Consider the following 15,115-nt stretch of genomic DNA (forward strand, 5'->3'; position numbering starts at 1 on the left):
TAGCAACATAAACATTGAGTTTTTTCACTTCTGGGTCTTGCATATGTATCTCTTCATATCCCTGTGTAAGCTTCTTGAAGCCAGGCAACCTCACCTTTTCAAACATAGTATCAACTCTTGGCTTAGAGTAATAAAAATTAAAATACAGTTGAGTTTAATTTATTTTTTCTGTTTCATATGTGATGAGATTGGGCATGTTAAGAATGATGTGGCCATAGATTGTGGCTAATACAACAATATGGAAAAAAATTAAAAGTGCTAGAGAGGAAACTGAGTCAGTAAAATGCCTGTCATAAAAGGCTGATGGCATGAGTTACGATGCACAACACTTACAAAATGCTAGACATTAGCAAGGCAGAGGCAGCTAGGGGACCTGGAGCTCACTGCTCAGGAGTCCCAGCTCAGAAACTACTGTGCAGATCAACTGAGGTAGATGCCTGATGTGTACCTTTGGTCTCCATCATACACATAAACTGTTGCACATGCATGTATACTCACCCACATGGACATGTACATGCACACAAACACACACACAGAGTGCTATAAAGTAGTGATGTATATTTTAGTCAGAATTATCTTGAAATGTACTGTTTACCAAAACCATCTTTTAAAAATATTTAAATAATAAAATATTCAGTGAATATAACCTTTTAAAATTTTATTATATCTGTGCATATATGTGTGTATAATGTACACATGTATACGCGGAGCTTGATACTACACACAAGATGTAGAGGCAATAAGGATCAGGAATTTAAAGCCAGCTTCACCTGAACAACAGTGTCAAGGCCTGGAATCTATCAAGACCTGTCTAAAAACATTTAAAAATAATGTGTATGTATATATCTATTTGTATATATTCATTATTAAGAAGACAAGATTGATTTGAGCAGAATAGTATTTCAAGAATTGATTTCAGTTGTTTGCAAAGGTTTAAAAAATATTTTTAAAATACAATTTCTTCCTGACTTGGGGAACTAGATAAGAATCAATTAATCCTTATTGATCTAAAGATATGTGGAAGGCTGGCTTGGGTGGAAGACCTACTATGGTAATTGGTGGGCCCCATGTACGGGTCTGGGCAGTCTAGGCTGAGTCAAACATTCTGGCCTGGTCCCTGTGCTTCCATGGGAAAGACTGAGTCACCTCTGTACTTAATGACCAGGAGACAGAGGCTTGTAGATTTAAGAAACAGGGACTTAGAGAGCACAGGAGGGGATGGCATAAACAGTCCTGCCAGAGCACCCTGGGAGGTGAGGTGAATCCAAGGGAGGAGGATACAGGTACATCCAGTGAAAAACACTGTGAGGAATGGCAGGTGCCAAGAACGGCAGAAAAAAAAAAAATAGGAGGAAGTTGGTGTGGGAGTGATGTGTAGCAGCAGGGGCCTGAGCAATGGGCTGGACTCAGCTGCTCATTCAGGTGGAGACAAGCTCAGATGAAAAAAGCTGAGGTGTTGCATTCTATGTTGTTTTTCAAAGAGCTTATCTTTCAGTGAAGCTTAAGGGAGAACTATTTTTGGTTTACTGATATTTTGTACTAAGTAGAGGGTTCTCTATAGAGAGTTTCTACATAGAATTTGGAAGAACCTTCGTGACTCCTGTGAGAACCTGAAGTGTTCACTTGAGCAGAACCACCTTTTGTGGCACTGAAAGAGAAGAGGGTAGGGGAGGTTCAGAGGGTTAGAGGTAAGGATTTGGGCCAACATAAAGGGTCCCCTATGCAGAAGGACAGACTGCCAAGACAGACAGGAGATGAAGGCTTAGAGAAGGCCAGGGGGCCTAGAGGTACACCTGGAGGCAGATTGCTGTAGTATTGCTTTGAGCCGGACTAATTTTAATTTTGAACTTCATGTAGGAGAATCACATCAGAAATCTATGAACCACAAATCCTTAGTATCTGCTATAGGCTCAAACAGTCCTGATTAAGTGCTGTATTTTTTAAAAAATAAAAGATAAAATAAATAAATGCTTTTCTATGACAGCTTCGCATTTGAATTCTTGATTTAATAAGGTATTCAATGGTCGAGAGTTTCTGGAAGAAGGACCCCGGACACTTTCCTAATTGTAAAACCTTTCACTACGTTAATACTGCTATTTCTCGCCTCTCTGTCCTGACTTATATAGAAAACATCCAGGTCCTTAGATCAAATACTATAAACTACTCATTCTACATATTTCACTCTCCAAACCAGAGCAACGTGGGTATTCTCAGACTGAATGTCCTGATGTAGAAAAATGACGGCTGTCTGGGAAAGTCAGGAGTTTGAACTTTTTAACAGGAAATCACCAAAAGTTGAAAAGTCGTAAACTTGTAGTTCTGGTGAGAGTACCGTCTGATCTACAATCGGCTGCCAGGGTTAGACTTGTAAATATGAATGAAAGTGAATGTGACCTCTCCCCCAGAGGTTTTTCATTTTAATTACTAAAGGAGAAATTAATTATTAGCTTGTTTAATCTTTCACATTCAGTTTTATGTTTGGGGCAGTAAGAGTTTTAACAAGAAAATTAACCCAGTTTGGGAAATTAGTGCTTGCATTTCTGCATGCTACTGCTTACAGCCAGAAAGAACAGGAAAAGCAGTTTTGTAACTAACTTGGCAGAAGTTCTTGGTAGTTTTTCTTTTTCCTTATTATAAATTTCATTCAACTTTCTGTGCTTTTAGGTTTCTCCAGTATGGAAGTATTAAACTGACCTTAGCAAGCTGTGGTTTTTTGCATGAAGCAAGCAGAAAAACGTGTTGTGAAAAGAGGGTAGATTGGTATGGGGCAGACTGTCTTAGCCAACCGTTCTGTTGTTGTGAAGTTATTAGGCAATCCTTTTCCACAGCATATATTTCAAAAACACACGTTGCTCCACTCTATTTAATGGTTATTATTATTTTTCTTCCTCTAAATGAAATTCTTACTATATGTCAGATCATTTTGAAAATCTTTTGACTTCTAATTTCCAGTTCCCACTAATAATAACTGTTATGTCAAATTGTAAGAGGTTTGTTACCTACTCTGTACTGTTGCTACTCCTGACCTCATCAACATTTGAATAGTATCCAAAAAAGATGTCGGGAAAGATCAGAGTCATAACAGTTGCTTAGGGAAAACATGGACGCATTGGTCTCCTCCCTACATACAACGTTAACTTATCTTGAGAAGAGTATTGAGTCTTATGTTTGAACAGAGGCATTCAAGCATCCTATTGTAACTGTCTGCTACTTGCTTTTGTTTTAGCATAGATAAAGCTTTAAAGAAGAAGATATGAAAGATGGGTATACCCATAACCATGGCATAGATAAAGGCGTAGAATCATGTAATTACATCCCTAGTATTCACCTGTTCATTTACATCACACTTTAAATACACTGTTTAACCTGTTTGAAAATAATTTTCAAGAATACAAAAGCAAAACTGACAAAGGCTCTAACAAGAGGGTAATAGCCAAGTGGTAAGTGTGTCTTTTGTATTACAATTTCTGCTAAGAGCAGAGAATTACTTACTGCATCATCTACCTGATTTTCTGATAGATCATGCTAATACCTACATCGGTATCACACTTTATAGTTTATTTTTACAAACAGAAGTATTTGTGTAATTTTATAATATAGACAAAAACCCTGTCATTGAACAATACCACCAGCACTGTTTAATATCTTTACTACATTGTTCAGTTCTTGATAGTTAGCATGTAAGTAGAATATTATAACTTCATATCATCTTTATGACACATTCTTGATAAAGCATAGACAGGACTTTTATTGAGATTCCCAGTTATAGATGAATAATGAAGCTCAACGGTTTTCTTTGTTATTTTAGTAACATATAGTTATAGTATATTAATTTTGGCCAGAGCTTAATAATGGATCCTGAGAATTTTTCAGGTTTGGTAATAAGTTAACACTGATGTGGTTTTAACTCCTTCTAATTATTTTGAACAATTTTTTTGGCTGAGAATATAGCTGTGGGGTAGGCACTTGCCTAGCATGTGTAGAGTCCAGATTTGATTCCCATAATTATACCCACAAAGAAAAGGTATGGTTTTTTTTTTTGTTTTATGAGATAGAATAATAATTGGTATTTTAGAACTGTATGGTCTTAATTACCTTTTCTCCAAATCTGCTAAAGCTCTTTTCTGTAAGAAAAGAAGTGAAGCTAAGATACATAATCATCCTTTGAAAACCAGAAGCGTTTATAAATATGTAACTAATGAGACAGATGAAGAGCATATGGCTACAGATCCCGGACAGAACACAGACGTTTTAAACGTTGATGTACTGGGACGCCTAGTGAAGTTCTGTGTGGTTTTGATTATTTAAAGCAAAGTAAAGAAAGGAAACTAAAAGGAATAACATTTTCATATACTAATATTTATAATATGTTATCTTTTCATTTTGTTAATTGAAGGACTATTTGCAGTGAATTTTTAAAGTCAGGCTATCTCAATCTGTAAGAATAAAAAAGGTCATATTTTATGATTCTTAAAAAAAGAAAAAGATTGAATGAATTATTCATAATGAACAAAACTAGTTTTTTCCTAAAATTAATTCCAATTTCTAAGATAAATTTACTAATAAATTTTTTAACTGTTTTAGTGAACTATTTCTAATGAAAATGCACCTATTATACATTTTACTTCTTGGAACTTTTATGCTCAAATCACTCATGGTATGTTTTACATGTTGCAGAATATTATATTTACTTACAGAAATTTTGCTTATGTTTATCATTTTTAAATAGTCAATCTGTGATTAGTCTTTAAGAAAAAGATTTTTTATGCCATGGAAACTTTCTCATGGCAAGTAAGATTGTCATGTGTTACATTTATCATCATGATACATGAGTAGCACAAGTGTTTTCATCTGTATATTGACTTTGCTGCTATCTTACTAAGATACAAGGGAAGTGTGGGTAGGAGACATTTGACTTTCTTAATGGAAAGCAATCAAGGAATCACTTATGTATTTACATTTCTTTGAATCTTAAGACCTCTGTTTTTTAATTCATGGCAGAGTATTAATTCCAAAAATAAGTAGTTTAGAAAGGTAAATTACTTTGAAAGCCATTGTATCTTTAATAAAAAAAAACGTGTCCTGTTTTCCACCCATAAAATCTAACTGCCTAAATCCCTGTCATTCCCCTTGACATGTCCTGGTTTGATAGTCAACAAATAGTTCTCATCTAGTTCTTGTGTTAGTAACTCAGGAAGTCTGAGGTACTTTCTGATTTGTCTTTTCTATTACAGGTCAACAAAAACCTCTCAATGACTTCACCACCACCAGGCCCTGCAAAGAAGCCAAGGGTGAAGCAGTCTTTCGTGCTGACCACTGATGAGATTATACATCAGTTTGGACTCCCTCAGACGGGTGAGCAGCTATCTTGCACTGAAAACTTTTTTAAGAGTTCAATGCTAATTTTATGAGTATACTTATTTCTATTCAGAAATAACACACACAGTGATCTAATGCTGGGTTTTCACTCCTAACCAAATCTATCCTAGCATCTCTTCTTAAGTCATAGAAATGATGTGGAAGTTCAGATTTGGTAACTTTAACATTAATTACCTTGAACTTATATCCTGTTAAAGAGATCATTTAAAACTTGAAAGCCAGAAGACTTAAACACTACAATATGAAATATGAGTTTTTCAGTTGAATAAAGGAACCATGACTTCTGGGTAATTTTATTTTTAATTTTTTTTTAAATTTTATAAAAAGCCAAAACAGTATGCCTTTTGTGGGTAAAAAAGGCTACAACCTGAAGTGATATCTCAGTCCTTCAAGTTATCAAGTTAAGAGAAAATACATAAAGCTTACTTTAAAAACTTACATTAATCATTGAATTGAAATTAATTGTACAGTTGAAATTTTAGACTAATATTTTAAATGTACTTGAACAAGGTTTTCAAAGGATATTAAAGTTAGAATATCCATGAGAAATAATAATCTTTGTATTGAAAGCTGACCTTTCCTGTCCTTCACTACTTTTTACAGTAGTCTACATACTACCTAATCATTTAATAAAGAACTGAAAAAAATCACAAAATCCTCATCTCTGATGAAGACACAAAGAGGTTTAGCTGCCTGAAGAGATCAACACAGTTTACTTTGAAATGTGGGGACCCTATCATTTTTCTGCTATGAAAGGATTTAGGATTCATCATTATAGAAGTTATGTTAATCTGTGTATAAATTATATATCTTCGTGAGGAGATGCTTGGATTTAGAAATCTTGTGTACACTCTTGAAAGAGTAAGGTACTGTATAAATTTGGCATTTACATTATAAGCATGCTTGTGTGCAAAATTTGAAAATACTTGGAGTTGTTATTTTAAACCACAGTAGTAACTATGCTGTCCTGTGTATTAGAGGCTTTACATTTCTAAGGTTGCTGATGTGCAGCGGAGTTTATGACACCAACAGCAGTCACTGTTACTAATGGACTGTGTGCCATGTATACCCAGTAGACTTATTCTTTCTGGACTCTAGAGGTTAGCTTCAGTGACTAGAAAAGAAGGGACCTTGTTTGTCCATCATGCCTTACCATTTTTCTGCCGAGTTTATGGGAAGAAACTTTTCAGTTGTCTCAAAAGCATATTAATTGAGTGTCTAGTTTCAGTATTATATTATCTTAAATCAATTTGAGAAGAAATGCCTGTCAGCCAATAAGATAAATACTACAGAACACTTTCATGATGCAGGCAATGTGGCTGTACCTGATTCTGCTTTGCTCAGTAGTGTGCTGACTTTATTTTAGGTCAGGTCCTTCATACAAAGTTCACATATATATATAAAAACATGTGTGTGTGCATGTGTGTGTGTGTGTGTATGTGTGTGTGTGTATGTGCAACAAAATAAAAATGTAATTAGTTGTAAATTGACCGCTGATTATTTTTCATTAAAAAGTTAGTGTTTATGAAAGCCATCCTCATCCACAGACAGGTGAACTGCTGCTCAAATGTAGCCCCCTTCCCAGATGACTGGAGAGTCTTGAGCAATTTCTTCAAGCTTTAATTTTTTCAACCTGCAGAAAATTGAGGCATTTGGTTTCTATCTGAAAATTCTGTAATTCTAGGGTGTATGTAGAAAGAGCTAGGTGAGGAGTTTTGATGAATAGGATCAAAATACATTGTATACCGTTCTTAAAGAATTAACTAAAATATTTTAGAAAAATTATAGTATTTGTCTCATGTTCAAATAAGCTTTACATGTGGATAAGCAAGTGTTCTTAATTATACAAATCTGTTAGGATATGAAATATAGGAAAACCAAAACAAACAATGTACATATAATATTTAAAAGTAGAAATCTTGGAGGTTGGAGAGATGGCTTAGTACTTGAGAGTGAATACTGCTCTTGCAAAGAACCTGAGCTCAGTTTCTAATACCCAGGAGAGGCAACTTACAACCCCAGTAACGCCAGCTCTCAGGGATCCAGCCCCTGTTCTGTATTTCATAGGTTCCTTCACTCAGAAGTACATATTCCAACATATAGACACACAAAGTCACACATGCTTTAAAGTGAAGTAAGTCTTAAAATATGTTTTTATACACATATACATATTTCACACACATTGAATAGTAAGCCTTAATTCAAAACCCCCATAAAATTTGCAGGCTCTGTAATGTTTAGTATAGGGAAAAGCTATTTGTCCAGAGCTATAATGGATGGACCCACTTGGAGTCATGAAGAGAGACTTTCCATTGTAGACTATGTATAAGTGTATTTACATGCTAAGAGTTTGTACTCTGAAGTAAGTTTATGTTAACCTTAATATAGTCAAAGCAAGTTCTAGGAAATTGGGGCTGCTAGAAAAATAAGCATTTCTTTCTTAAGTGGTTTATAATCCTCAAAGTTTGGGAAATGCTTCTTTAATTACTCTAAAATTGTTATAAGTGATTTGTTTGCTGTGACTTCTCAAAGATGTGTAGTATTACAGTCCCTGCCTTCAGAAAGCATAAGTTCAGCCTGGGAGACAGTGGGACTGTGTAGCAAATTAAGCCAGTGTGGTGAATTCTGAAAGTGCAGATTGAAAGACTATCAATGGAAAGCAGTAGCAGAGGCTCCTCACACTGCAACTGCAGGTAGACCCCTGCTTCCTTTCCTGCCTCCCTCTGCCGAGCATCCGTCTCAGTCCCAGCAGTCCACCCACCTCTCAGATGCTGGCAGACATGGATTGTGGTCTGTCTCACTGTACTCAGCCTAGGAACTCACTTTGAGTTATCTGTATAGAATAGAATTACCCAAGGTAGGAGTATGAAAAGTATCCTGTATTTTATGGAGATAAAATATATTTTAAAATTGCATTACTGATAACTGTGGGAGAGACAAACTAAAGAGGGAAAGCACTCCTGGGAAATACTTCATTCAGGTATTATTCACTGAGCTATTACTGCAAGTCCCTGATAATGAAAAAATTAATAAGCTGACGTTTTAAAAATTAAAACTATACTAAGAATTTTCCAAATGGAATTCTAATTTAGACATTTGAGGTAAAATTACAGGTTATAGCTCATATAAATGCTTTATGATATAGTGAGCAAGCTATACTATATCTCAAAATTGCTTTCAAAAATTGGAGAGTTCTCATATTAGTAAGTTACCAGCGCTCCTGAAAGCTCTAAAACAAAAAAGAAGAACTCATGCCCAAAAGGAGTAGATGACAAGAGATAATGAGACTCAGGGATGAGATCAGTAAAATAGACACGACAACAAAACAACAACAGTGTCAATAATCAATGGGACAGAGTTGGTTGTTTGAGAAAGTTATTAAGATACACCTTTAGCCAACTTGACTAAAAGATGAACGCGAAGATCCACATAGACAGAGTTAGAAATGGAAAGGGGACATAACAGTAGACACTGCAGAGACCCAGAGAGTCACAGACGGAAGCTGGAAAATGAGATGAGGAAATACCAAGTGACACCAATTCATGTTTATATTGCTCATAACAAGTCTATAGCAGTTATCCATGAATCATACTGAATAAAATCATTTAAGTCTTCCAAGAGCTTAATTCAGTGAACTAACAGTGAATCTGAGACACAAAGGCACTGTCTGGGAGGCCTGCAGCACACTCAGTGCGTCATGCTCACCATTCAGACCACAGTCCCTAAGGAGGGCATGGGTTTGAGAGGCCAAGTAATCTCTTTGTCCAGGGTCTCGGAGAGGCTGTGCTTAGAGCTACTTCTCTGCCACTGGCTCAGTCTCTTTACTTTGCTATGTTTCCTAAATAGTAACTCGAATGGGTAGCTGTCATTTGAGAAAGTGTGTGGTTTCTGAAACTGAGGTGTCAGCAAGACATCTTAATTCTTGATTGTCAGTAAACTCACTCTTTCTTTGGTCTTAGATTTGTGATTGTCATTTATTGGAGTTTTTTTTAAGCCCATATTCTAGTGTAATGTGGTATTTGATCTCTAGTGAAATTAGCAGGCTCCCAGGAAAGAAATTTTATTCTGTGTTATTTGGTCTAAGTCTAGGTCCTATTCAGCCACCTTGGTCTCTTCTATAGAGCTAGATTTTAAAGTGTCCCACTCACTCCAAAGGCGGAGGCTGGAAGAATGCCCAAGCCCACAACTTCAAGACCAGGCTGGACCACATAGCTAGACCCTAATGTGGATTATTGAGTAATAGATTATTTAATAGTCTAATCACTGTTGAGTAGATGGGGGCAAAAATATCAAAAATTTTCACTGCTGGCAGGGCAGTGTTTGTATCATCTTTACAAGTTATTGTTCAAAGAGAATGTTTTATGTATTGTGTATTTTTTCATATCATTTCTCTAAATTAAATGTAGTTCAGATTAAATAGATAGGTCAAGCAAGATAAAGTAACTTTATTCATTTAATCTTCATATCTTTTTAATTATAAACTTGAGTTTGTATAACATCTAAGCTGGAAACATGATGATTCTTGCATTTCAAAGGAAAAATACATTTTGGCAAAAATTAGGAAATAGAATGACTCAATAAACACAGCTGATATTTAAAAGGGGGTTTCCATTGTAAGGAAAGTAAATTAAGCTTCAAAGAATTCCCTCAGCCCATCAGAGTTGGCACAGCCTTCGCTAGTGTTACTTAACGAACTTTAAACTGTTAATTGAAAAGAGTGTCTATTGAATTCTGATTTCAGACTTTTCAAAATTCCAAAATTTCAATTCAGTGGTGAGATAAATGAAAACAAAATAGTTAAGTGTCATAGATCAAAGATAATCTCCAGAATTAACTGATTTTTCTGTAAGCAGATATCTTTAATTGGACTTTAGTGTATTAAAAGAACCAAATGCTTTTAATGTATTGTTTTAGAACGAAAGACTTTATTTTTAAAAAAAAATCCACTTTTATGAATTCAACACACACATCATGGTGGCAAAGCCTTGGTCTTTGGTGTCTTTGATCTGATTCCTAGTTTCCCTCAGTAGCTGTTTGCCTGGGTAGTTGGCTTCCTCTCGGCAGCTAGATGTGCCGACATTTCTCACTTCAGAGCATTATTAGGCTCATAAAAATACTTTTGCCTTATGTAAAATATTTTGAGATTAAATGGCATAAAGTTATTCAAAATTTCCCCATCATTTTGAAATCATTGTGGCCAAAGTAATGGAGGAAATCTTCTCTAAGACCTGTCTCAATAAACTATTAAGGAGAGAAAGGGTGTGGGGGACAAACAGTGGAGACAGTGTTGAGAAGCACTCAGTGGAGAGAGCACCGTGAGGAGGAGCCACCAAGGAAGTCTCCAGAGCTAGTGTCTCCAGTGGGAAAGATCCACTAGCGCTCACTTGACTGTTGAGACTTTAGCTTTCTATTCAAGTGTCAACTTGCCATCATTGTTGGAATGCGGTGGTAAGATCAAAACACACTAAAAAACAAGGCAACATGTCAAAATCTGTGTTAAGAGTACATGGGTTAGCAGGATTACACTTTGCCTCACAGATGATGAAACAGCCACCTACCAAAACACTCTGTTTGCTAGCATCTCTTGGGTTTACTGTCTTAAGAAACATCAACTCACAAAGCATGAAGAGTGTAAGGTACTTCTTATAACCCAACTCTGTAGCCTCTTTAAAAAGTGTCCTTATCCTTCTAAGAAGGACCGAAGCACCCTCACCTTGGTCTTCCTTCTTCATGAGCTTCATATGGTCTGTGAGTTGTATCTTGGGTATTTCGAGCTTTTGGGCTAATATCTAATTATCAGTGAGTGCATACCATGTGTGTTCTTTTGTGATTGGGTTACCTCGCTCAGGATGATATTTTCTAGTTCCATCCATTTGCCTAAGAATTTCTTGAATTCATTGTTTTTAATAGCTGAGTAATATTCCATTGTGTAAATGTACCACATTTTCTGTATCCATTCCTCTGTTGAAGGGCATCTGGGTTCTTTCCAGCTTCTGGCTATTATAAATAAGGCTGCTATGAACATAGTGGAGCAATGTCCTCAAAATATTCATGGGAGCAAATATGGAGACAAAGTGTGGGACACAAACTGAAGGAGGGGTCGTCTAGAGACTGTTCCACCTAGGTATCCATCCCATATGCAGTCACCAAAGTTAGACACTGATGTGGATGCCAGAAAGTGCATGCTGACAGGAGCCTGACATAGCTGTCACCTTAGAGGTCTGCCAGAGCCTGACATATACAGAGGTGGATGCTCACAGCTAACCATTGAACTGATCATGGGGTTCCCAATGGAAGAGTGAGAGAGAAGACTGAAGGAGCTAACTGAAAGGGTTTGCAGCCCCATAGGGAGAGCAGCAATACCAACCAACCAGAGCTAACAGGGCTAAAACCACCAGCCTGGGAGCACATAGGGTGGGACCCATGGCTCTAGCTGTATATATAGAGGAGGATGGCATTGTCCCACATAGGTGGGAGAGGAAGTCCTTGGTCGTGTGAAGGCTGGATACCCCAGTGTGGGGGAATTCATGGGTGGAGAGGTGAGAGTGGGCAGGTGGATGGGGACACAGCTTCATAGAAGCAGGAGAAGGGGGGGATGGGATAGAAAGTTCCTGGGGGTGGGGGATGGGGAAAGAGGATCACATCTAAAATGTAAATAAAATATCCAATAAAAAAAATAGTGTCCCTCTGTAATAGGTAGCGTCAAAATAGGAGAAACTTTTTTACCTTCTTCTAAACAGCTTACAGTTAGCCAACCAGTATGCCAGTGCTGGTTGTTGAGATTAAAATCTAAGCTCCCTAGCCTCCAGTGTGGTGGTGTGGGAAAGGGAGAGATGCCCACCCTGATGTACCCACCCTTCACTGGCTGCAGCCCTAAGGAGAGCATGCCTGCACCTGGCCTGGGCAGCACAGAGCTGCCCTGGTAGTGTGAGTGCAGATGAGCCTGCCTGAGGGTGTGACAGCTGGCGAGCTGGCTCTCCTTGTGTGGGTGTGGGAGAGATGGCGAGCTGACCAGCCTAGCTACCACCCAAGACCAGATCCAGGGCTTTGAGTTGGCCCATACCATTATCTACCCCATCTGTGAACTGCTCTGCATGAAGGAACTAGTCCTGCAGCTCTGAAGCTGCAGGATCTCCGTGACATAGGGCAACAAGATATCAGAGATGAGCCTGGTGAGGATCTACACTATTGATAGTGTAGCAAAAGCCAGAGGCCTCGAACCAGACCAGTGACTCACTGCGATAAACATTTTCAAGTAAAGATGTGTGAACAAAAGGGTAGACTGTGGGACACACTGACACCGTACAGCCTCTTTGGTTTTCGTTTTGGTTTGGGGGTAGGGAGGTGAGTTGTAAGGGTGGAGGGCATATATCAGTGGACAGGGAGATGAGGAGGATTGGGGTGCATGATGAGAAATTCACACAGAATCAATAAAAAGGTAAATAATAAATGTTGCAACTATTTAAAAAAAAACTAAAAATCTGGGGTGACTTGGTAACTGACTGTGTGTGGCTGGCATGCTTGAGGCCCTGGGTTGGATTCCCCGTATCTTAAAGTAATTAGACATTAGAGCTTACCTTCAGAAAATCTGCAGTTTTTGTTGCTGTTAGAAAAAGACAAGAAATATTTATGTATTCAGTGACTTCTGAACTGAATTTTTTTTAAAGTTAGTGCGTATTAGAAGAAAAGAGCTTTAAATTTGAGGAGCAACGACAGCCTGTGAAGATGTTAATACAGGAAGTAGAGGCTAGTAAGCCTGGTTTTCCTGCTGCTCGATGATGATTCTAGAAATCCAGTGTGGTAGGATGCAACATGGAGTCAATTACAAAATGAATGAGCAACTAAATGTAGGGGAGGGATACTATTTTAATTTTCTAGCATTAATACAACAATAGTACCTCATAAATAGCTAGCAGTATTTTTTAAGTTATAAAAATGAAGTCAGGATAAATATATGTATGCATTAGACAGCTGGTCATGCTGTCTAATCTAATTAAATGAATATAGTCGTTTAGATTCTGTCATCTCTCACATCTAGCAGAGATCAGGAATCACTTCCAAAGCTGATGTCCACATACTTCTTTTCCTGTTTCTAATAAGCAGTCAACACTAGAGGCCTGAGAATGACAGATTTCATATTTGGATTTTTCTGATCACTGCTTCGATCTTAGTTGCTTGAATTTGTCCTCCAATGGGTCATTATTTGTATTCTCTTCCCCAAATACTGAGACCTCATTTGTTAGATTTTCCTTTGGTTTTGGAATCTCTAAAACTTGAGTTTGAGCTGTACATTAAGAGTGTGAGCTACTGTTTCATGTCCCAGAAGAGCATTTAAGTAAGTATCCAATGATTGGTATTAATCTACTAGTTAAGTATTCAAATTTAGGCTCCATTTATAATAGCTACTAATTTTAATAATGGTATTAGAATTCATCAATTGTTTTAACTCTGCTGATAATTTAAAATATGTTCTATATGTCATTTCCTAGTTTAATAACATTTTTGCCAACCTATGCATGGTAACCCTCATGAACCATTAAATTAATCCCAGTATTTTCAGGAGGTAGATTATGAATGCAAACCTTTCTTATGTAAGTCAGCAGATTCAAATGAGTGTTGGTCTGCCCATTGTTTCCTAGCCATTTATTTCTAAGAAAAGTCACTTTATTCAATTTTGTAATTGAACTTAGAACTTTGAACGTTCCCCCATCTGTTCAAAATAGGGAATTTACTAAACTCTTATTTCTCAACTACTTCTTTGTATGGCAGTATTTTTTCTCTTTGGGAACCTTCAAAGTATATTGCAGTGGTATACAGCCAATGAAAAATAAAAGCATGTAACTGAAAATTTTAAGCTGTAGGAAAACTTTAAATAAGGTCTAATTGACTAATGTATATGAAAACTTTGTAACCCTATATAACCAAAGTGTAAATTCAATTTATAGTATAGTATAGGTAATTACAACATTTATTTTTACCACATATGTCATAGAATTCTGCTTGAAATTCTCTGCTAAGACAGAGAAAAAGGACTAGAAAACTAAATACTAGTGATTCTCAGCAGGAGGTGAATTGTCTTGCCCCAGGACATTTAAAGATATCTGGAGATGTTTGGGGATGCTATCAGCATCAGGGATAGATTCGAAGGACACTATGAAACACCCCAAAATGCATGACAACGTTCCTGTCACTCCAAATAACTAACCAAATAACTAGCCTGAATTGTCCACAGCTTTCTTTCCTAGAATACTGGTGACACACATAGTTAGAAACCATGCTGATCTCTGGTTGAGGGTTCCAAAATAGTGAGATATGTAAGGAGTAGTGAATTCATACTTTAATGACACTCTGATACCTACCTCTTCTAACGCTTTCTATTTGCTGTGTTAATTATTTCTTGATTTGTCCTATTTATATTCCGTAGATTTGTGGAATTATCTGCCTATATCATTTTGAACAGGAAGTTCTCATGTAAAAGTGGAAGACTTGGACAGATAGAACAGAGCTATTACATAAGTGACTGAAATAAATATAACATAACCTGACAGATGGTGTTTGGTCTCACAGTTGTGTAGCAGGACACTGATTTCCATGAGTGTGACAATGTTGCTGTGAGTGGGTGTAATGTCCTCAGAGCTTCTGTGACTCACTGTGGCCTCAGTACTGAGACCAGCGCTGCCGATCTTCCTAGGAAGACTTTGGATTCACCTTTGACATCTCTGTAGTCACCAGCCTT

General features: G+C 37.1%; 1 protein-coding gene across 3 annotated transcripts in view; it reads left to right on the forward strand.

The window, feature by feature from the left end:
* The window catches only part of Ahi1 (Abelson helper integration site 1), a 124,363-nt gene that overhangs the window by 51,396 nt on the left and 57,852 nt on the right, over positions 1-15,115 (forward strand). For all 3 annotated transcript variants that reach the window (XM_028777359.1, XM_028777361.1, XM_028777360.1), the window contains one exon: positions 5,235-5,355. In XM_028777359.1, the coding sequence (XP_028633192.1) occupies positions 5,235-5,355 (121 nt within the window). The remainder of the gene's footprint in view (positions 1-5,234; positions 5,356-15,115) is intronic.

Source organism: Grammomys surdaster, unplaced genomic scaffold, assembly GCF_004785775.1.
Source record: "Grammomys surdaster isolate TR1022 unplaced genomic scaffold, NIH_TR_1.0 280, whole genome shotgun sequence".
Taxonomy (NCBI): domain Eukaryota; kingdom Metazoa; phylum Chordata; class Mammalia; order Rodentia; family Muridae; genus Grammomys; species Grammomys surdaster.